Here is a 23,225-nt window from a genome sequence, read left to right on the forward strand (position 1 = left end):
TGACACACAAAGAACAGTACCAGGCAGAGTCTCTGCTTAGTTTTGGGGGTACAGGAAGGGCGCTTACTTAGCACGCATGAAACCTTAGGTTCAATCCTCAGTAGTATTAAGAGAAAAAGAAAAAAAAAAGATACAGAGGCCTGGGCATTGATGGGAGGCAGAGGCAGGCGGATTTCTGTGACTTCAAGGACAGCCTGGTCTTTATAGCTAATTCCAGGACATCTAAGGCTACACAGTGAGACCTTGTCTCAAAACAAACAAAAAAGGTATAGCAAGTCAGACGGTGCAAAGAGCTATTGAGAGTTATAACGCAAGATGAGGGGCAAATTCAGGAGCGTGTGCACATGAAGGTTGCTATGGTTATATAGGATACCTGAGCGCTGTGACAGATGACTGGGAGCGCAGTGTGTAGCGCGAAGGTTAAATGCGAAGGCCTGGAGCAGGACGCATGTTGGAGTGATAGCGGGGGAAACTGCGGAGACAGCTTGGAGACTAGTCATTTGTGACCTTCTGGACGCCTCTGAATCCTGATAGTACTTTACGCCACACCCAATATGGCGACGGCACCATGCCTCTCCGGGCGCAAGCGGAAGTACGTATAGGCGTGCGCCGCAGCCACGCCCCTTGCCGGGGTCTCTGTGGAGCTGTGGCCGCGCCGGCTTCGAGCATCCCTGCGCTGGCAGGCTTGGGGACTGTGAGGCTGCAGCTCCGGCGGCTAGCTCCGGAGAGGTACGACCTGCACCTCCAGTCCCGGCGGCTGGAGTCCCCTCGGTGCTTCCCCCCCGACCCCCGACCCTGGCCTCATTCCGAGGCCCATTCTTGCCCTCTCCTATCCTTCTCCCAGGCCCTCTCCTCTTCTGACCCCATCTCTTCCCTGGCTCACAATCCCGGTGGTCAGGATGGACCCGTTCACGTGGCCTGCTGAGTTTCCAAGTCTTTCCCCCCCATCTGCTTGTGTGCCGGCTGTGATCTCGCAGCTATGGGACGATGTCCCTTCTGCTCGCGGTTTCTTGTTTGTTTTACACTGTAGCCCAGTCTGGCCTGGAGCTCAGTGTGCAGCCCAGGCTGGTTTTGAACGTACAGCGAGCGATCTTTCTGTTGTGGCCTTTGCAATGCTGGGGTTCCAAGTGTGCATCATCGCGCGGGGGTTTTATGCGCAGCTAAGGGTGGGACCCAGGGCTTCGTGCCTGCTGGGCAAGTACTCTACCTACTCATCCACATTCCCAGCCTCCGCTTTTTTTTTTTTTTTCCTGCCATCATAACTGCATCCCACTTCTTTCGGGAGCCTACTTGTGGTGTGCGGGAGTGTGACAGGGCGTCGGATTGACCCCCAGAGCTTTATGATCTAGGTCAGCTGGAGAATCCCACTGCGTCTTGTTATGGGTGTGCGGTATTTTCTCTGCAGATAACAGTATGGGGCCATGGTGGGGGTTGGGGGAGGACTTGGGTGCAACTGTTGCCTTCCTCCCTATCTGAGTTATATTTGCTCTTTCCCAGGACTGACACGGGGGGGGGCATCTATTTATCATATTAGTGTGTGTGTATGTGTGAGTGCCGGCATCTGCATGTCATGGTGTACATATGGAAGTCAGAGGACCACTTTTAGGAGTTGGTTCTTGTCTTTCAGCTTGTTTATATTATTTATTTTTAATTGTATGTATGTATGCATGTACGTATGTATAACTGTGTGTGGGTATGTGCACACGAATGCAGGTGTCTGAGGAGACCAGAGGATCACATGCACCTGGTGTTGGAGTTACAGGTGGTTATCAGCCTCCCCAAGGTGGGTGCTGGGAACCGAACTTAGGTCCTCTGACAGAGCAGTACTAAATCATCTCTTGGGCTTCTGCCTTTCCCCCGGTTGAGGCAGGACCTCTCTTGATGGTGCGTACTCCAGAGCAGCTGGCTTGTGAGCTTGTGGCTGATGTCGCGGTCTCTTCCTCTCACCTTGCTATAGCAGTGTAGGGGTGGCAGGTGTGGGTCACTGCATTTGGCACGTTGTGTGGGTCCGAGGGTTTGACCTTGGGTCATCAGGTACTCGAGGCTAGCTCCCTTGCACACTTAGCCATGCTGCTGGTCTCTGCGCACACTTTTAAGTCTTAGGAGTTTCCTTGCATTTATCCAGTGCGACTTACAAGTGTTTTCCACAGTAGATGGGACATGGGTATGAGCACCGTGGCTGGGCTCTGTCGGAAACTTCTCTTCATTTGAAGAAAATTGGGCTCAGAAGTGTCTGCTTTGATTGACAGGAGAGAGGGGTCCAGAGAGAGGAGCAAGGTGCTAGAAAGTTATGTCTGCAGCCAGAGGCGTTCCAGGGTAGCACTGCTGTATTGGCAGCTCTCAGTGATGTACATGCTAGGGATTACACACGTGTGCTCATGTGGTCCTGTGGAGTCCTGACTCGAAAGCGCCTCTGTTCCTTGAGCGGGCAATATGGCCAGCCAGTAAGGTTTGAGCCTTTGATGTTAGATCTGGCTATGGTGCCTAGGCTGTTGTCAAGTTTACAGGCTCAAGCTGCCTTCCTGCCCCGGCCTCCTAAGTAGCAGGGACTGTAGACCCACATCGCTGTGCCTGGCTCCTGTGTGTGTGTGTGTGTGTGGTGTGTTCATATGCCTGTGGGATTACAGGTGTGCACCGCTGTGCTTGGTGAGTATGCATGTGTGCATGTGTATGTGTGTGTATATATTTCTGTTTGTGTGCTGTGTGTGCTTGTGCATATGCCTGTGGGATTACAGGAGTGTACTGCTGTGCATGGTGTGTGAGCACATGTGCATGTGTGTGTGTGTTTCTGTTTGTGTGCTGTGTGTGTGTATGTGTGTGTGTGTATTTCTGTTTGTGTGCACTGTGTGTGCTTATGTATATGCCTGTGGGATTGCAGTAGTGTACTGCTGTGCTCGGTGTGTGTATGTGTGTGTGTGTATTTCTGTGTGTGTGTGTACTGTGTGTGCTTGTACATATGCTTGTGGGATTACAGGAGTGCACTGCTGTGCTGTGTACATGTCTGTGTGTGTTCACGTGTGTTTATGTGCGTGCGTGTGTGTGTGTGTGTGTGTGTGTGCTTGTGCATATGCCTGTGGGATTACAGGAGTGCACTGCTGTGCTTGGTGTACGTGCATGTGTTCACGTGTGTGTGCGTGTGAGTACGTGCGTGAGTGTGTGTGTGTGTGTGGTGTGTGCATATGCCTGTGGGATTACAGGGGTGCACCGCTGTGCTTGGCTTCTCAGGGTCTAGCCTGCTTTGGAGGGTCACAGTTCTGAGCCGGTTAGACTCCAGTTAAGCTGCCATGAGTGGCCGAGTTGGACTCAGGACGGCCTGCTTCTCTGCTTTCTTTCTCAGCAGTTAAGAAAACAAATCCTGATCTGTGGCTATGGCTCAGGCAGTAAAGTGCTTGCTCTGCATCTCCAGCAGCCACATACAAAGCGAAGCAGGATGGCGCTTGTCTGTGTGTCTGTCTGATCCCATGCTTGAGGGGGGGGGGGCAGAGACTGGTGGGTTCTGGGGCTGGCTGGCTGGCCTGTCTAGGTGAGCCCCAGAAAAATAGGACAAAGACTTAGGGAGTGTGCTTCTGTACGATAGGACTAATAGTGCACACCTGTGATCCTAGCCCACTTTTCTTCCTTCTCTCTGAACAAGGACTTGTTGGGTAGCCTCAGCTAGCTTGGAACTCAGCATGCAGGAAGGGGGAATCTGAGGATGTGCTGTGCTGAGCGGAGGAGTGGTCCTCAGTTCTTGCAGTTCTTGCTGTTGTTAAGAGCTGGGAAGTAGCTCCAGGTTAGACCCTCATCTGAGATTCAGGAGGCCCCACTTCTGTCCCCAGTGCTGCAGATACAAAAACAAACAGCCAGCCTTGGGAAGGGAGGCAGGAGGATCAGTCATCGAGCTGGTCAGTGGCTACACAAGGCCCAGTCTGTCCAAAACAAATAAAAACAAGAAACCCTCAGTGGTCAAGGCTGGACATTGAGTCTAAAAACTTGACTTTATTTATTTATTTATTTATTTATTTATTTTCAGGACAGGATTTTACTGTGTAGCTCTGGCTGTTTTAGAATTCTCTCTGTAGACCAAGTTGAACTCACAGAGATCTGCTTGCCCTGTCTTCTGAGTGCTGGGATTAAAAGTGTGTGACACTCAGCTGGGCGGTGGTGGCACATGCCTGTAATCCCAGCACTCTGGGAGGCAGAGGCAGGCGGATTTCTGCGTTCAAGGCCAGCCTGGTCTCCAGAGTGAGTTCCAGGACAGCCAGGACTATACAGAGAAACCCTGTCTCAAAAAAAAAAAAAAAAAACCAAATCCAAAAAAAAAAAAACAACAAAACCAAAACCAAAAAAAAGTGTGTGACACTACCAGCCGCAACTTTTTTTTTTTAGTGTATATTTGTGTGTCTGTTTTGGGGTATATGCATGTGAGTGTAGTTGTCTACAGAAACCAGAAGAGACCATCGGATTCCCTAGAACTGAAGTTACAGGCCATCAGGAGCTACCCAGCATGGGTGCAGGGAACTGAACTCTGGTTCTCTGCAAGAGCGGTGTGCACTTGTAACCTCTGAGCCGTCTCTCCAGCCAGGAGAACCTTAGCTCTTTGTCAAGCCCTACACAGTGGATTAGAAAACGGGCTTCCTCAGTTTCACAAGATGTCCTCTGACTTCCACAGGCACATGTGTACCAACACACACACACACACACACACATTCTCTCCTCAGAAACACACACGGATGTAAAATTCAAAAATAAAAGAAAAAAGTCAGTATAGTGGGAACCTGTGGGGTTGCTCAGTGTCTTGTGTGAGTTATTGCTGCTGTCTGGGTAGATGCTGGGTGCAGAGTGGCAGAGGTGTGGGCTGAGGTTTGCTGGATGCCAGGCCTGGGGAATGCACCTGTGATCCCAGCAGTTGGGAGGTGGAGACGGGAGTATTAGGCGTCCAGGGTCATCCTTGGCTAGTTTGTGATCAGTTTCAGCTTCGTGAGACACTGTCAAGAAAGAAGGAAGGGAGGGAGGGAGGAAACGGAGATTGATGATGGGAAGGCAGGCATGGTGGTGCGTGTGTATATCCCCAGAACCATGTTCAAGCTTTGGCTGGGCTACATTACGAGTTCAAGGATAGCCTAGGCTACAAAGCAAGCTCTGTCTTAACACCCAGGAAAAGCCAGAACCCTCGGGCCTTGGCTGAAAACGGCCTTCAGCTGATCCTGGTCTCCTGGTTTGCAGGTCTAAGAGGGGATTCTAGGGAGCTCGTCATGTTCTCTGTGACTCAGTGAAGAGCTGGTCGGACTTCTCTACCGAGGGGGTGGGGTCCTCCGGTCCCCGCGGCCCCAGGGCTGGGGTTCCAGGTGCAGGCTGCCTTACACAGCTTTCTATGTGGGTGCTAGGGATCCAAACTCGGGTTTCTGCTCGTCCAGCTAGCATCTAAAGGCTCCCCTCCCTCTGTTGCCCCTCACTTCCAGGACATGTCCAATGACGATGAGGCGGCGGAGGCGGCGGCAGAGGCAGCGGGGGACACCCACCTGCTTGGCTTCTCTGATGAGATCCTCCTGCATATCCTGAGCCATGTCCCCAGCACAGACCTGGTTCTCAGTGTGCGACGCACCTGCAGGAAGCTGGCAGCCCTGTGCCTGGACAAGAGCCTGGTGCACAGCGTGCTACTGCAGAAGGACTACCAGGTGAGCAGGGTGGGCGGGAGGGCGAGGTCGGCCAGCGCCAGCCTGGGCCGCCAGTGCAGGCACCCGTGTTTGCTCACAAGCCTGTGGCCGGGGGGAATGGTCTTCAGGATACAGTGGGGGACAGAGCCAGGGTGGAGGAGAGTAGGTGGGGTGCCCCATGGCAGGGGGGAATAGTGCGTGTGTGTGTGTGTGTGTGTGTGTGTGTGTGTGCGCGCGCGCGTGTGTGAATGGAGTTCTGGGAGGGAGGGAGCCTGGGCCTCAAATGCAGGGATCAGTGAGGCCTTCTGGGTAGGCTCCACAGGGTGGAGTTGCTGCTCCACAGGGCAGACTGGAAGGTCGTTGTGGAGTGGCATGTGGACAGATGCCACAGTAGACATTGCTGCAGAAGGGCTGAAGTCTCTGATCACCTGAGACAGTGGTCTGCCGTCTGCCGTGGTCGGGTGTTGCTACTTTGTTTCCAACCCAATTCCCCTGGTAAAAGAAATCTCAACTCAGTAACAATACAAGTTGTAAGCCTCGATTGGGCAGATCTCCCACTACACTGTTCTATTTCCATCTATGTTATAACTTGGGGTTTCTCCAGGCCATGAACTTCTCTGTCTGTAGCTTCTCTGGCCTCTCCTTCTTGTTGATCCCCCGAGGCTCCTCCCCCAAACTCTCAGCTCCTCCCCCTTCTTCCTGCCCAATCATTGGCTCAAGTCTTTATTAGAAAAGTTAAGGTGGGGACTTCTCAAGGCAACTCCTCATCTGCAGCCCCTCTGAGGAGTGGAATTAGCATCAAAATACAAGCCCAGGGCTATCCACTACACATTACACACAGTAATCCCAACACTCTGGAATCAAGGCAGAAGGATCTGTAAATTCAAGGCCAGACTGGACTACAGAGTTTCAGGTCAGCCAAGGCTACACAGTGAGACCCTGTCTTTAAAAAAAATAAATAGCATGTTGTGTGGTGTCCATGTCTTTAGTCCCAGCACTTGGATTAAAGGCGTGCGGCACCACCACTTGGCGAAAAACCGTCTTGAAATTACCTCCCACCAAAAAAAAAAAAAAAAGCTAGTTATTTTTAGATGTGTGTGTGCCCCTGTGTGAGTTCTTGTGCCCAGAGGCATTAAATTCCCCTGGAGTTGTAGTTCCAGGCAGTTGCGAACCACCTGAGGTGGGCGCTGGGAGCTGGACTCGGGTCCTTTGGAAGAGCAGTGCGTACCACTGAACCATCTCTCCACCCCCAGTTATAGCTTGCAAGCAACTGCTTTTCTTCCTTTTCTCCTCTCTCTCTCTCTCTCTCTCTCTCTCTCGCTCTCTCTCGCTCTCTCGCTCTCTCGCTCTCTCTCTCCCTCTCTCTCTCTCGCTCTCTCGCTCTCTCTCTCGCTCTCTCGCTCTCATCTTTCTCTGTGTAGCTTGGCTATTCTGTAACTCACTCTGTAGACCAGGCTGGTCTCAAACTCAGAGATCCACCTGGTGCTGGGATGAAAGGCGTGCGCCACCACCGCCCGGCTTGTTTTTCTTTTTGAAACAAGAGTCTTGAGTACTCCAGGCTATGCTGGAACTCTGTAGCCCAGGTGGATGCTAAACTTGAAATGCTGCTCCCGTCTCAGCCTCCCAAGTGTTGGAATGACTGGCATGGGCCATCAGGGCCTGGCTAGCGAACGGGGTGGGGGAGTGGGGTGGGGCAGCCCTCTTGGCTGCTGGCAGTGGTAAGTGTCTGGAAGAGCAAGGGTGGCCTACTTTCCTCTGTGCGGGAGTGGGACGTAGCCGGGGACGCCTGTCTGTCCTGCCCTGTCTCCGCTCTGCAGGCCAGCGAGGAGAAGGTGAAGCAGCTGGTGAAGGAGATTGGCCGGGAGATCCAGCAGCTGAATATGGCGGGCTGCTACTGGCTGTCTGGCTCCACCATCGAGCACGTGGCCCGCTGTCGCAGCCTGGTGAAGGTGAACCTGTCGGGTTGCCACCTCACCTCCCTGCGCCTGTCCAAGGTGCTCTCGGCCCTGCAGCACCTGCGCTCACTGGCCATCGACGTGAGCCCCGGCTTCGACGCCAGCCAGCTGAGCAGCGAGTGCAAGGCCACGCTGAGCCGCGTGCAGGAGCTCAAGCAGACGCTCTTCACGCCGTCCTACGGGGTGGTGCCCTGCTGCGCCAGCCTGCAGAAGCTGCTGCTCTACTTCGAGATCCTGGACCGCACCCGGGAGGGCGCCGTCCTCTCGGGCCAGCTCATGGTGGGCCAGAGCAACGTGCCCCACTACCAGAACCTGCGCGTCTTCTATGCCCGCCTGGCGCCCGGCTACATCAACCAGGAGGTGGTGAGACTCTACCTGGCCGTGCTCAGCGACCGCACGCCCGAGAACCTGCACGCCTTCCTCATCTCCGTGCCCGGCAGCTTCGCGGAGAGCGGGGCCACCAAGAACCTGCTGGACTCCATGGCCCGCAACGTGGCCCTGGACGCCCTGCAGCTGCCCAGGTCCTGGCTGAACGGCTCCACCCTCCTGCAGCACATGAAATTCAACAACCCCTTCTACTTCAGCTTCAGCCGCTGCACGCTGTCGGGCGGCCACCTCATCCAGCGCCTCCTCAACGGGGGGAAGGACCTGCGCAGCCTGGCCAGCCTCAACCTCAGCGGCTGCGTGCACTGCCTGTCGGCCGACTCGCTGCTGCGCAAGGCGGAGGACGACATCGACAGCAGCATCCTGGAGACGCTGGTGCGCTCCTGCTGCAACCTGCACCACCTCAACCTCTCGGCCGCCCACCACCACAGCCCCGACGGCCTGGGCCGCCACCTCTGCCAGCTCCTGGCGCGCCTCTGCCACCTGCGCTCCCTGTCCCTGCCCGTCTGCGCTGTGGCTGACTCGTCGGCCCCCAGGCCTGACCGTGCGCCCGCCCCGCCCGCCATGCACGCCGTACCCCGCGGCTTCGGCAAGAAGGTGCGCATCGGGGTGCAGACCTGTCCCAACCCCTTCGCGGGCCAGTCGGCCCCACAGCCCACCTCTGTCTTCTGGTCTCTGCTGAAGAAGCTCCCGTTTCTGGAGCACCTGGAACTGATCGGGTCCAATTTCTCCTCAGCCATGCCCCGCAACGAGCCTGCCATCCGCAACTCCCTCCCACCCTGCGGGCGGGCCCAGAACGTGGGGGACTCGGAGGTAGCCGCCATTGGCCAGCTGACCTTCCTGCGGCACCTGACGCTAGCCCAACTGCCAGGCATGCTGACGGGCTCTGGACTCGTGAGCATTGGCCTGCAGTGCCAGCACTTGCAGTCTCTGTCGCTGGCCAACCTGGGCATGATGGGGAAGGTGGTGTACATGCCTGCTCTTGCCGACATGCTGAAGCACTGCAAGCGGCTGAAGGACCTGAGGTGAGGGGATGAGGGCCTGAGGTGAGGGGCTGAGGTGAAGGGCTGAAGGGCTGAGGGGTTGAGGTGTAAGTGTCTGAGGTAAGGGGGTAAGGGGCTGATGTGTGTGTCTGAGGTGTAAGGGTCTGAGGATCTGAGGTGCAGGACTGAGGTGTGAGGGCCCGAGGTAAGGGGCTCCGGTGACGGTCTGAAGGACTGAGGTGAGGGTTTGAGGGTCTGAAGTGAGATGAAGGGCTGAGGACCTGAGGTGACGGACTGAGGTAAAGACCCGAGGTGAAGGTCTGAGGGGCTGAGGTGAAGGTCTGAGGGGCTGAGGTGAAGGTCTGAGGGGCTGAGGTGAAGGTCTGAGGGGCTGAGGTGAGGACCTGAGGTGAGGGGCTGAGGTGTGAGGGGCTGAGGGCCTCAGGTGTAAAGAGCAGAAGACTTCTCTGGAGCTTCTGGGATTTGCAGATGGTATCTGCCTGTCAAGGTGGAACTTAGAGCTAACACAGGCCTGTCAGGGAGATCAGAGGCAGGAGGAACCTTAGTATCTGCAGGGAATGGCTTCAGGAAACTGGGGTCATGGCAATTAGCAGAGCTGTGGGAGGCAGGGACCCTGAGCACACGTCTATCTCACCTCACACTTACATGAGCCCCTGCTGTCTTATTCGGTGTAGTGCTGCTTCATCTACAACCTTATGGGCTTAAAAAAAAGGTTCTTTTAGATGTGTTTACTTTTACTTTTCTGTGTGTGTATTTTGGCTGTATGCATGTCTGTGGCACCACATATGTGAAGTGCCTGTGGAGGCCAGAAGAGAATGATGGATCCCCTGGAACTGGAGTTACAGAAGCTTGTGAGCCACCGGGTGGGTGCTGGGAAGCGAACCTGGGTCCATTGGAGCAGCAGCCAGTGCTCTAACCACTGAGCCGTCTCCAGGTCTGTGCCCCATCTCCCCCCACTCCCCACCCCCTGCTTTTTGAGACAAGGTCTCACTATGTCACCCTGGCTGGCCTGGAACTTAACTATATAGACCAGGCTGACTTTGGATTCACAGACTCCCCGTGTTTCTGCCTCCTGGGTGCTGCGATTAAAGGACTCCCCTGCGCCTGGCCCTGGATGTTAAGTGTTATATTCCCATGTGGCGGCCCATGTGCCGCAGTGCACATGCGGACGGCAGAAGGCACACGCGTGCAGCGGGTTGACTGGAGCCCTTAGACTTCCCCAAGCACATGCTCTTACCTAACTCTGAGCCGCCTCGCTCCTCCACACTGTGTTTCCTCAGACAGGATGTCTCATTGAACCGGAAGCTGCTCATTTGGGCTGGCCACTGACTTCCTGGGGCTTAGAGCATGAGTGGCCTGCCTGGTTCTTAGTGCTTGCTGGGGATTTGAACTCAGTTTCTAATATTTGCTAGAAAGCACGCTTACCCACTGAGCCATCTCCTAAGGCCCCTCACAGTGACTGTTGGAGGGTGTGTAGCCATTGGCTAGGGGCGTCAGGATTGGGTATGCTGGAAGTCTGATGCGTGTGGCCTGAGTCCCAGAGCAGCTTGGGGTGTAATACTGAGCAAGACCCTTCCTCAGCAGATGACCCCCCAAACCTCCTTGATTCACAGCCGCCAGGGCACTGCAGGAGGCAGGAGGGGGGAGTGAGAGGGGGCAGCAGGGGCAGCAGGGGTGGCGGTTTCAGCTGGGAGCTGCTGCTGGTGCCCCGTGGGGACAAGGGTGGGCAGGCCACCGGTGCAGACGGGTTAGTCAGAAAGGAGCTCAGGCCTGTGGGAGCGGTGGCCTTGAGATGGGCGTGGCAGGCCCCACTCTGGAAAGTGGGAGGAAAGAGAGCACACAGGCCTCAGAGGGCCCTGCCACGGCCGTTGTCCTTGAGCATCCCAAGTTCAAGACCCGCCTGGGGCAGTGAGTCTGGGCAACTAAGCAAGACCCTGTCTTGAAAGAAAATCTGTAAGAAAGGGTTGAGGATGTAGCGTGGAGGCAGCGCACCTAACACGCTCAAGACTCTGGTTGAATGCCTGGTACTGAATCCCCTGGTGTGTCCAGAGCAGAGCGTTGAACGCACCCACACAGAGCACAACGTGAAGGACAGGGATTACCTCGTCACCCACCATTAAGGGGGAGACTTTAGCACTACTCAGGAGGCAGAGGCAGGTGGGTCTCAGTGAGCTTGAGGCCAACCTGGTTTAGTGAGTTCCAAGCCAGCCAGGACCACATAACAAGGCCCTGTATCAAAAACTGTCAAAAGCAGACTGGGGGTGGGGAGAGGGGAGAACTCTTTTCTTTTGTGGTGGTTCTGCAAATGGAACATGGAACAGGTTTTGTTCTACCACTGAGCCACGCCTCAAGCTTCATATTGGGGGGGGGGGGAATTCTGGGTGGGAACTGTGCCACTGAGCCACGCCCTAGCCCCTCCTTGGGGGATTCTAGGCAGGGGCTCTACCATTGAGCCACGCCCCAGCCCCTCACTGAGAGAGTCTAGGCAGGGGCTCTACCATTGAGCCACGCCCCAGCCCCTCACTGAGAGAGTCTAGGCAGGGGCTCTACCACTGAGCCACGCCCCGCCCCTTACTGGGGGATTCTAGGCAGGGGCTCTACCACTGAGCCACACCCCAGCCCCTCACTGAGGGATTCTAGGCAGGGGCTCTACCACTGAGCCACAACCCAGCCCCTCACTGGGGGATTCTAGGCAGGAGCTCTACCACTGAGCCACAACCCAGCCCCTCACTAGGGGATTCTAGGCAGGGGCTCTACCACTGAGCCACGCCCTAGCCCCTCACTGGGAGATTCTAGGCAGGGGCTCTACCACTGAGCCACACCTCCTAGTCCTTGGGTTTTGAGCTAGGTTCTCTCTAGCCCACGATGGTGTCTGACTGGTGATCTCCGTGTACCTCATCGGTAACTACAGTGAGGCCGGCGTAGTTTAGGGAAGCAAGCCACCCACCACTGAGCTCTCTCCAGCTCTCCTTTTACTTTAAGCAAGTTCCCTGGGCTCATTTTGAACTCACTGTCACCCAGCAGGGCACTGAACTCCTGACCCTCCCAGAAGCATCCCTTTTCTCTTCTGGGACAGTCTCATGGGTCGTACCTTTCGGTGTGACTGTGACTGAAGATATGGAGCTTCTGATTGTCTTGCCTCTGCATCTCCGTTCTGGGAGTATACCGTGCTTCGCCGGACTAGGTTTATGAAGCACATATACACGCCTCTGCTTCTGGGCAGGCAAGAGGCGGCAGGACTTAAGGACTCTGCCAGTCCATTGGACTTGGTGGGTCGCTAAGTCATCCCTTAGCCTAAAAGGTCTTGGACGCTGCTGTCGCTCTCTCTGGTACAGTTACTGCTTTGGTGCCTGACTTATTTCGGGTTTGTGTTGCTGTGATGAAATACCTTGATCACCACCAGCCCAGGCATGGGACCGCCAATCACTAATTAAAAAACGAAAGCCCTGCAGGTCCATCTGCCGCGAGCCCGTGCTCACGGAGGCATCTTCTCAGGTGAGGTTCCTCCTCAGATGACTCTAGCTTGTGTCAAGCTGACCTAAAACCAGCCAGCAGGGGCTGTGCTAAGGGCCTGGCCCGAAGCTGACCTTTCCCCCACAGCATCCGTGGCTGCTGATATGGAATCAGAAGCAGGAAGCATCTCACCTGTCAATCCAAGCCAGAGCTTCCCTTTGGCTTCAGGGCCCACAAGGGAGGGCAGAGGGAGGACAGGGCGGATCCTGTGCGTCTAGCTGTTCCCCTCCTGGCTTCAGCATGACAGGAAGCCAGCTGGTCCCCGCTGCTCTCTTCTGTAGCTGCCTGGCTAGGCTGTGGCTCTGCATTCGTTCCTCCTCAGGGCGCGGCCATGCTGAGGCTGTCTAGGTCCAAAACCTCTGTGTTTTCTGCCCGTCTGGTCACCTCCCACTTGATGCTTAGCTGAGCTGTCTTGGTGCCCATGCCTGGGTATCCGTGTGCCTGGGCATCCGTGTGCCTGGGCATCCGTGTGCCCGGGTATCCGTGTGCCCGGGTATCCGTGTGCCTTCCCGCTGTACTTGCCTTAGGAGCCTGCCCGTGGGCTCTCCTGTTCTCCCAGTTTAGAGGTCCCAATCGCTGGATTGTGGTGCCACGTGCACAGATTGTGGCTCCCAAGTGTGACAGACACCACAAAGGAAGCAGAAGGAAATGGTGCTGTGAGTAGTCCCTCACCTTAAGAGGCTGAGGCTGGGGGGTTGCCTTGAGTTCAGGGTCAGCCTGGGCTAGAGTAAGACCCTGTCTTCAAATGCAACAACAGCCTCCACCCCAACAAACAAACAAAAACCCAACCAGATGAAGGGACTGTATGTCTGCCTGACATTCCAGCACTCCTGGGGTCGAGGCAGTTCCGGGTTAGCCTTGGCTTCATAGTGACCTTCAAGCCAGCCTGGGCTACACAGACTCAATGTTAGCAATCACAAAAACAAGACAGATGTAAGCCTTGGTTCCCCTCTGCATTAGTGAAAACTTTGTAGCTATAATAGGCAAACTACAGGAGCTGCCCCTCCCTCTCACATCTGCCTTCCGCATTTCCCAGGGGGTACAGATGGATGTCTTCCTCCCTGGCTGCATCCGTAGTCACTGGGCCCCTCTGCTTCCTCCACTTCCTTTGTGGTGTCTCTCACACCTTCGTCTTCCTGTGCCTGGCCTGTCACACCCCTGGCCTTTCCTGAAGCCACAGTTAGCGCATTGCATGGTCTTTGTTTGCCAGAACGGCAAGCGTGTTAGAGATCTGGGCTGAGCCTAAAGCTCAGGCGATAGAGAGCTTCCATCCTCAGTACCGGATGTACTGGGTGTGCTAAGATACCTGCAGAGCCAGCACTGGGGGGTGGCCAGAGGGAAGAGGATCACAAGTTCAACTAAATGCTTAGCTACATAGTTTGGGCCAGCCTGGGCTATATGAGACTGCTTTGTCTCAAAAAAAGAGAAGAAAGAGAAGAAAGAGAAGATGGATCAAAGGATACATACGTTTGGTGGATAATCCCTCTGCTGGGCCACTGCTGTTGCCTTTTTTCCTTTGGTTTTATAAATTCAAGGAACCCAGGGGAGCCTTTGAATCTTGCAGAGCCAAGATCTTTCTAGGTCATGCTGTCCTGCTGCCTCCCCCTACACCCCCCCCCCTGTTTGTTTTCCATCTGTCTATCAAACCTTTTTTAAGATTTATTTATTTTATATATGTGAGTACACTGTACTCAGAAGAGGGCATCCCATCACAGATGATTGTGAGCCACCATGTGGTTGCTTGGGAATTGAACTCAGGACCTCCAGGAGAGCAGTCAGTGCTTTTAACCACTGAGCCATCTCTCCAGCTCCAAGCCTTAGGCATGGTGGTGAACACCTATGATCCTGGCTTTCAGGAGGCTGAACTAGGAAGATTGAGTTCCAGGCCAGCCTGGGCTATACATTGGTTTGTCCCTGAGAGCTAGCATTCTCTCCAGAGGCAGGACCATCATGGGAGTCCCGCAGGACGGGAGAGGAATTCGTCTTGTAGGTCTTCCCAAGAGCTTGATCACGGTTCACGTGTTGTCTCTGCCCAGGCTCCAGCCTGTGCCCGCAGCCGCAGAACCGTCTGCTGTGTAAGGTACTGCCTGTTCTGAACACACGCGGGCCTCCAGAACACAGCCAAATGGCCCCGTTCCTCTGGCTCACTGCCTTCCGAGGCGGGCGGGCGGGCGGGCAGGCGGTCGAGCCCAGAGATGCTGCAGCAGGTGGCAGGAGCTAACTATAGGCTCAGGAGGCTTCATTCGCTTGGGGCTTGCTTCCTGGGGTTCTGGGGACCGCAGGGGCACCTGCATTCTCTGGGGTGCAGGGAGTGTCTGTGCTAGCCCTGGAATCCCGGGCTCGCCTGCTACCTCCGCCTCAGCCTACCACGAACCCGAGCTGTACCAGCCTGGCTCCCTGTGGGGTGGAGGTGCCACTAGGATAGGTTGTTCTGGATGTCGGTTTGGAGTGCACCCTATGGCGGGAGGATCACGTGTCAGGCGGGAAAGGGTGCCACCTTTCCCACCACTGGAGGTGGAGTGTTGCCCTGAGTCACCCTAGGCTACCCGGGCGGGAGCAAGAGCCACTTGAGCCAGGCCTGGCACAGTCTCGGGTTGGGGGCCCTTTGCGCTGCCTCTCCCTCATCCTGCCTGGAGAGTGCAGCATCGGAGGGGAGCTGCAGCCACTCCAGAGCAATGTGCCCTCGCCGGCTGGCAGTCTGAGCCAGCTGGGAAGGACTGGAGGTGGGAAGAGGTCCAGTTCGGGTGGGCCTCATTTCCTTGTTCTCTGCCTACCCTCAGATGCCTCAGATGGTACCCAGGTCAGGTCCGTTCCCCATGCCTGGAGGGGAGGCGGGGCGCCTGGGCTTTAGCGCAAGTCCATACTGCCACCTAGTGGTGGAGGTGGCAGCTGCTGTCTGGCCCTGGGCTTCCAGCCCCTGCTGTTGGGAGCATTGGGATAGGGTCTCTCTCTCTCTCTCTCTCTCTCTCTCTCTCTCTCTCTCTCTCTCTCTCTCTCTCTCTCTCTCTCTCTCTCTCTCTCTCTCTCTCTCTCTCTCTCTCTCTCTCTCTCTCTCTCTCTCTCTCTCTCTCTCTCTCCCCCTCGCGCTCTCTCCCTCTCCCCACCCCCCTGTGTCCCTCCTGCCTACTGCTTTCTCGCCCTATAAAGAAAGCACTTGGGAAGCTGAGGCAGAAGGAAACTAAATTCAAGGCTGGCCAGGACATCAGAGCGAGACACCAGGCCTGGGCGTACGGTTCCGTGATGGAGTGCTTGCCGAGCACTCGTGAGGCCTGAGGTCAGTTATCCAGCTGGAGGTGACATGCGCCTTTGATCCCAGCACTCAGGAGGCAGAGGCAGTTGGATCTCTGAGTTTGAGGCCAGCCTGGGCTACAGAGTGAGTTGTAAGCCAGACAAGGCTACACAGAGAAACCCTGTCTTGTGGGGGGGGTGCGGAATAAAAATTGTAAAGGGCGGGGGTTGTAGCTGTGGTAGAGCCTGGCTGTCGCACCCGAGGCCCTGAGTTCAGTCTATGGCGTTATACACACACGAAATGTTGTCTAGGGCCCTGGAGAGGCGGCTCAGGGGTTAAGAGCATGTGCTACTCTTGTAGGGGATCCCGGAATCCAGTTCTAGGGGATCTGACAGCCTTTTCTGCCCTCCTTGGATACATACATGCAAGAATTCACACATATTTGTATAAAATATAAATGAATAAGTCTTTTTTTAAATTTAAAATGGGTGGGTGGGGAATCAGTTTAAACTTCCAGTGTGAATGTGTGTCACTTAGGACTCTACAGATATGGGTGACTGGTGTGCACGGCGCAGGGGGAAAAGCCACAAGGCCACTTCTGTGGCCTCAAGAGTCCCGTTCCTTGTGTCTAAGAATGGCAGTCTCCCTCATGTGGAGCCTGTGTGGCATGGCTTGTCCTCTGGGCCATTGACAAGATGCTGTCGCTGGGCTCAAAGCAGCCCTGAAGGGCTTCCCTCCCACTCTTGCCCACCCCGGCCCTCTGGACACCCACCTTCTCCTGCCTTCCTCGGCTGATCTATCTCTGCCATCAGAGCGCTCCCCAGGGTGGCCACATGTGAGTCCCCTAAGGCCAGTGGGTGTGGTGGACCGCTGTAGCCTTGAGCCCGAGCATGCTGGCAGGTCTGCGGGCAGCGCTAGCCGCCCTCGTCCCCGGAGTCAAGCCCCTCCAGCTCACACCCATGTCTCTGCAGGCTGGAGCAGCCCTACTTCAACGCCAACGCCCAGTTCTTCCAAGCGCTGGGCCAGTGCTCGTCCCTGCAGCGCCTGTGCCTGGTGTCCCGCAGCGGCACCCTGCAGCCGGACGCCGTGCTGGCCTTCATGGCCCGCTGCCTGCAGGTCGTCATGTGTCACATGTTCACCGGAGAGTCTCTCACCGCCTGCAAGAGCCTGCAGCAGTCGCTCCTCCGGAGGTGAGTGGCACGGTCGCCAGGGCCCAGTGTCCTCAGCCAGCTCCGAGACTAGCAGCGTGATCGGAGGGCCTGGGAGGTTAGCTTAGCCGGTAGAGTGCTCACCCAGCAGACACCAAGCCCCGGGGTCAGTTCTTACAGTGTGGGGCTAGAGAGGTGACTCAGAAGTCAGTCATCTTACTGCAGCTGGGACGTGCCAGCACCCAGAGGCAGAGGGCAACCTGGTCTACAGATCAAGTTCCAAGACCGCTAGGATCTCTCCTGGCCACTTTGGGCAACTGTAAAGATGTGATGCACTTAAGCTTATGCGGGCACACGTACATACACACGCACACATACACACGTGTGCATACATAAATAATCAGATCTCAGCCTCTATAGTACCACAGCCGTGCTGGTACATGCTTACGGTACCAGTCCTTGGTGATGGAGGCAGGAGTCAAGGTCTTCTACTACGTAATGAGTTTGAGGCTAGCCTGGGCTACATGAGACCCTGTCTTAAGAAAATGTCATAAAGTCAAGAGAGTGTGGCTGGTTTGGGGAAGCCCTTCAGGGCAAGTGCTGAGTCCTGACCCAGGCTAGCACAAGGCCTTCCTCTCTGCTGGAGACTGGCAGAGAGGCTGTTCCGTGGAGGCCTCTGCTGCCACTTTGCCATCTGCAGGGTGGCAGCTCTGCTGTGCACCCCTCCCCCACCGCACCAGCCGCCTTCCCAGGTCTTACAGTCAGCCCAGCTGTGCAGGGCGCTGAGCTGCAGGCGTCCAGCAGGTGGCAGTGTCGCTCTTGGCAGCCAGCCACCTGGTGCCCAGGGCATCTGTGAAAAGTAACAGCACTGTCAGTCTGGCCTCTTTCCCGAAGCTCCTTTTGTGTGTTTAGTTTAAGAACCGTTTTTTTAGACTGGGTTTTTGGAGCTCAGGCTACCCTTGAGTCCACTGTGACGCTGGGCATGACCTTCACTCTGCATCCTCCTGCCTCTATCTCCTGAGTGCTAGGATTAGCGGCATATAACACCACTTTTGGGGTAGCCCAGGCTGGCCTTAAGTTTGTGGCAATCCTTCTGCCTCAGCCACACAGAGCAGGCCCCAACTCATTGCTTTCTTGCCTGTGCGTGGCGGAATACATTTGTCCATGTTTGAATCCCATGTCTGTCTGTCTGTCTCTCTCTCTTTTGAGTCTCAAGTAGCCCAGGCTAGCCACTAACACAGTGAAGAATAACCTGAACCTTCTGATCCCCCTCTCTACTGCTCAGGTTTTGTCATTACAGGCAACTATAACACTGCCACGTTAGATGTGTGCCGGGCTGGGCCTGGAAGTGTTGCCTGAGCCACCTCTCAGCCTTGGGACTTCCTGCGTCTTGGTTCCATTCTGGGCACTGACATCTCAACCCTCCCCAGCACTAGGATAACATGCACGTGCCAGCTCCTTTTCTCTCCGTGCAGCCCACTGGGTGTGGGGTTGCGTTCTTCTGCAAGTCCCTCCCCTGTTTGGGCCTCTTTGGCCTCATGTGAGGTCTGAATTTAGCATCTGGGGACCAGACACAGTGACAGAGGCTCCTGGTAGACCCTGGGGTTTGTGGCCTCCCAGGCTGGTGAGTGGAGACTATCGGAGTTCCACTGTACCCCATGCTCACACAGCTCACACCGTGCCTGTCCAGTTTCCCGTCTTCCCTAGAAACTTGGGCTGGTCTACCTCACGCAGGCCTTGCCTCCCGGTTGTTTGCCTACAGTGCTGTTGCGTCCGGGTCTGGGCCCGGCATGTGGCTTCTGATAGGCCCACCCTAGACTTCTCTTTCTCATCTCCTCTTCAGACCCAGCAGGGAAGGATCCCTCGTACGCCCTGCTTCCTTGGGCTCTCCCACGTGGGCCTGGTCCTTGCCAGGCCTTGCAAGCCCTGGGAATGGGAGGACCCTGTTTCATCTAGTCTCAAGGTTTCCAGCAAAGGCTGGTCACTGGCACTGTAGGGGTTGAGCCTGCACTGTGTCTCCCCAGCCTTGAGACCCCGAGTCTCCTCCCTGCGTTGTCTCTGGGGAGCAGCCTCATCTTCAGGCACAACTGGGCCCTCGCCATGACAGACCTACTCCCTGCCCACCCCGGGTGAGCCGTGATATGGGAACTGCTGCCAATCACCCCACCTGGTGCCATCCTCCCAGAGGGCTGAGATTGGCTTCCCCGCCTTCCTCTTCGTGTCTGCCTGCTGCCACATGCCGAGGTGTGACAGCTTGAATCCCATGTAGGACTTCTCTAGGTCCTGTCTCCTCCCTGCAGCAGGCCTGAGCCCCAGACGCATGCGTGATGGCCCTGGCACAACCCCAGACAGTAGCGAGGTGAAGGGGAGGGCACTGCTCGCCTGGAGCCGGTACAGACCTGACGTTTGTGGCCTTCTCACGTCACAGCATCCTGAACCTGAGCACAGTGCGAGGCTCCGTCCTCCAGCTCTTCTCAGGCTGTGACAGAGCGCTGCCGTCCACTGTGGGGCGTGTCATTCTCTCGAGGCCCAGTTGGCACTGCCCTCCTGCGTGGGATCTTACAGTGTGTTTGTGGCCTGTTACCGTATGTTAGGACATATGGCCCTGGAAGGCCAACTGGCTGCTCCAGCCGTGTGGTGGTCTACGTAGACATGGGGGTCTTCTTTTCCTAAGTTTCCAGCTTGCCAGAACCAGTTAACAGCTCTCCCTCTGCCGCTGCGTTCTGGCAAGCTCTGGCCACGACAGCCTCGGGGGCCGGCGCTCAAAGCTGATCGAGCACATGTGATTCTCCATAGCAGGGAAACATAGCTCAGTCTGGCAGACGTGCAGAGAAGCGGTCTCGGATGGAGTGGGGTTGCTTAAGTCTGGCTCGGACATCAGTTCCAAAGACTGGAATCAGGCTGGGGATGAGGCTTGGCTGGTAGAGGGCTTGCCTGGCACGCACAGCGCCCCAGGCTCCATCTCCAGCATGGCACACACTGGGCCCTTGGGAGGTGGGGCAGGAGGATGCAAAGCTCCGGGTCATCCTTGGTTTCATGACAAGTTTGAAGCCAACCCGGGAAGCGGGAAACGTTGTGAAGGCCTGTCTCAAAAAGTTAAAGACAGCTGGGCGGTGGCGGTGTGGCACATGCCTTTAATCTCAGCACTTGGGAGGCAGAGGCAGATTTCTGAGTTTGAGGCCAGCCTGGTCTACAGAGTGAGTTCCAGGACAGCTGGGGCTATACAGAGAAACCCTGTCTCGAAAAAACAAAACAAAACAAAAAGTTAAAAGACAACAAACGGAAAAAGAATGGGCTTTGTGACGCTCTGCTACCCGGGCTGCCCCACGGCCTGTGAGGCCTCTGTAGGAGTGTGGAGTCTGGGAGCCGCCCAGCTCGCACTGCTCTGTGTGGGGTAGCTCTAGATCAGGCTGTCCGGGCGTTCCCACCTGGCAAGCTGAGCCTCTGCCTGCTCCGCCGGGAGACCTGGGACCTGGGTGCTGGTCTAGGAAGCTGCTGAGTCCCAGCTCCACTGAGCACATTCAGAAGCCGGGAGCTGTGAGCCCCGCGAGGCCTGTAGAGGATGCGGAGGTGCGGGGTCCCACCCGCCATAGCGTTAGCAGCATGGAGGGGCCACAGGCCATTTCAGAAGGGAAGATGTCTGTCTGTCTGGATGTGGAGTTAAAGGTGATCTGACCTGGGGGTTCTGTCCTTACCCCAGAACCTCTAACTAGCCAGCTGCTGGTGGTAGGGCACTCCTTTAATCCCATGCTTGGGAGATAGAGACAGGAAGATCTCTGTGAGTTCAAGGCCAGCCCTGGTCTATAGGACAGCAGGTTCCAGGACAGCCAAAACTACACAGAGGAACTCTTGTCTCGAAAAACAAAACAAGGGCTGGAAAGATGGCTTAGTGGTTAAGAGCACTGGCTGTTCTTCTAGAGGACCAGGTTCAGATCCCAGCAACCACATAGCAATTCAGAACTGTAACTCCAGTTCCAGGGATGTAGGACCCTCATACAGACATGCCTAGCAGGCAAAACACCAATGCACATGAATACACATAAGTAAACTATTAAAAAAAAAGAAAAAAGGAAAGTAAAGCACACACACACACACACACCCCGTTAACCAAATTACAGAGTCTGCACTTGTTTATTTTTATGTGCTTCTGTGGCTGTGTGTGTGTGTGTGTATGTGTGTGTGGGTTCAGTACCCGCAGAGGCCAGTAGGGGCGCTGAGTCCACCCAGAACTGGAGTTACAGATGGCTGTGCACCACCGTGTGGGTGCTGGGAACCAACTCCTCATCTTAACCACTGAGCTGTATTTTAGTCCCTGCTCCCCAGAGTCGCCAGTTTTCCGGAGGAATCAGGTTGCATTGCTGCTTCGGTCTGAGAGTAGCTAGGTTGTGTGGGTACTTAGACTGTAGCTGCCCAGGGGAGAACAGTCCGCCGCGTGTCTCCCTCCAGGGCTGACCCTGTCCCCTCCCTCAGCTTTGGGCTGAACCTGGTCTTCTCTGACACCTCCTGTGGGAGCTCGCAAGGTTTAAGAACAGTGGGGGAAGGTGTTTGCCCCTCGGGTGTACTGTGTACTCGGTGCGGGCAGAGGTTCAGAAGAGGGAGTTGGAGCTCCTGGGACAGGACAGCTGTGACCATCGTGTCGGTGCTGGGGACCGAACCCAGGTGCTCCGGAGTGCTGAAACACTGCAGTCTAGCCTCAGCCCTGGCTCCGCTGTTGTGCTTTCTGGCTCCGGGAATGGGACGGCTTACAGTAGAGCAGGCGTCCGTGCTGGGCACTGAGCCCCCGGGTCTCCCGTGGCTCACCCAGCACTCTGCCTTCCCAGCTGGGTCCTCAGCCCACACCCCCTTAATGGCTGATCTCTGGTTCAGTTTCCAGGCTGAGAGGCCCGCGTTGAACGTCGTCATCTTCCCCCTGCTCCATGAGGGCCTGACAGATGTTATCCGAGATGTCCCCATGGTGCACCTGGACGAGATCACCTTATTCAAAAGCAGAGTGGCCGAGGAACCACCGAACCTGTGGTGGTGAGAGGGCCCCCTGGCCCCGCCCCGGCCCCGCCCCCTACTCGAGCCAGCAGACTGTGGGGCGTTGTTTCCTGACAGGAAGAACGTTTCCAGTTCTCCTGAGACACTCTTCCCCAGTGCCCCGGGTTTCTCTCTGTCATTCTTATGAGTTCTTGGGCTCAGTGACAAGAAGTGATCTGGTGAGCCAGGGACGAATGGGCAGTGGAGGAGCCAGGCTGGCCTTCAGGTCCTGGCCACGCCCCCGGGGGCCCACAGGCCCCAGTCCACCTACTGGCTTCAGCCTGGGGACGCTGCCCTGCTCCTTTGTCCATGGTCATCTACAGTTGAGCTCAGTAATGTGACTGCACCCACATTACTGGAGTCAGGGTGGGCCGGGCTGTCAGTGTCAAATGTGAAAAGGACATCTGTGGGCCTGTGGCTCCTTTTCCTATTGAGATACATTTAAGGTGTGGTCCAGTAACAGAGTACTCACCTAGTGTGTGTGAGGCCCTGGGTTCCATCCCCACCACAAAGAAAAAAAAATGTTTTAACCCAATGATGTCTCTGGGATGTTTTCAGCTCAGTGATACTTGTGCCCGGGGGTCCCTTGGGGCAGGGACTGTGGGGTGGCTTCATCCCCAAACTGAGCCTGTGGAGGCGAGCCTGTGTCTCACAGGTGGTCACTTCTCCTTGCCGTCCGTGTTGTGGTGGTCTAGAGGCTTCCCAGGAGCGCTACAACCACTGGTGCTGTTAGGATAGCAGAAGACATTAAAAGCAGCGTGGGCAGAGGAGGCTGGAGTGGAGAGCACCCACCTGTGGCGTGCTTACAGAATCCACCCAGAGCGCTGCTTTAGTCAGCGTGTGGGCGCAGACCCCGGCTTCCATCCCCAGACCACACATACCTGCGTGGCAGCTCACACTCTGGAGGTCAAGCACAAGTGTGGGTCATCCTCAGCTACATAATTGATGTAGAGGCTAACCTGGGCCACATAAATCCCCGTGTCGTTCTCAACAAGTGGAAAAACAAAGGACAAAGCTAAAGAAGGACCCAGTGTGTGTGTGGCTTCATGCTTCTCTCACGACAGTGAGGCTGAGCCAGCAGCCCTTAGAGGGGGCTTGTGAGAGCATGTGGCCGGATTGGTCCGGCTGCCTCCCGCGCGCGAGCGTGCGGTCCTCCCTGTGATGGGTCAGTACATGTGGACATCGATCCAGGTGGCTTCCAGGCTAGACCTCGCAGTCCATACCGGCCCAGCAGGCCTCGCTCACTGCTGGGGACCTCCCCAGACCCAGCCTGCCCTCATCTTCTCTCTCCTTGCGTTACAAATCTTCCTAATCCGTGGTCTCCTAGTCAGTCAGCA

The 23,225-nt window shown here is 56.0% G+C and overlaps 1 protein-coding gene across 2 annotated transcripts; it reads left to right on the forward strand.

The window, feature by feature from the left end:
• Positions 1-615: 615 nt before the first annotated feature.
• On the forward strand, positions 616-22,423 carry Fbxl18 (F-box and leucine rich repeat protein 18). 2 transcript variants are annotated; one of them, XM_052168119.1, is made up of 5 exons: positions 616-729; positions 5,442-5,657; positions 7,454-9,000; positions 16,693-16,911; positions 21,736-22,423. In XM_052168119.1, the coding sequence occupies exons 2-5, from the start codon at positions 5,445-5,447 to the stop codon at positions 21,890-21,892; spliced, it is 2,136 nt and encodes a 711-aa protein (XP_052024079.1). In that variant the 5' UTR covers positions 616-729; positions 5,442-5,444; the 3' UTR covers positions 21,893-22,423. The 2 variants fall into 2 exon arrangements, with proteins under 2 accessions (XP_052024079.1, XP_052024078.1); XM_052168118.1 differs by lacking the exon at positions 16,693-16,911 and having other exon boundaries at positions 639-729.
• The last annotated feature ends 802 nt before the right edge of the window (positions 22,424-23,225 follow it).

Source organism: Apodemus sylvaticus, chromosome 22, assembly GCF_947179515.1.
Source record: "Apodemus sylvaticus chromosome 22, mApoSyl1.1, whole genome shotgun sequence".
Classification (NCBI taxonomy): domain Eukaryota; kingdom Metazoa; phylum Chordata; class Mammalia; order Rodentia; family Muridae; genus Apodemus; species Apodemus sylvaticus.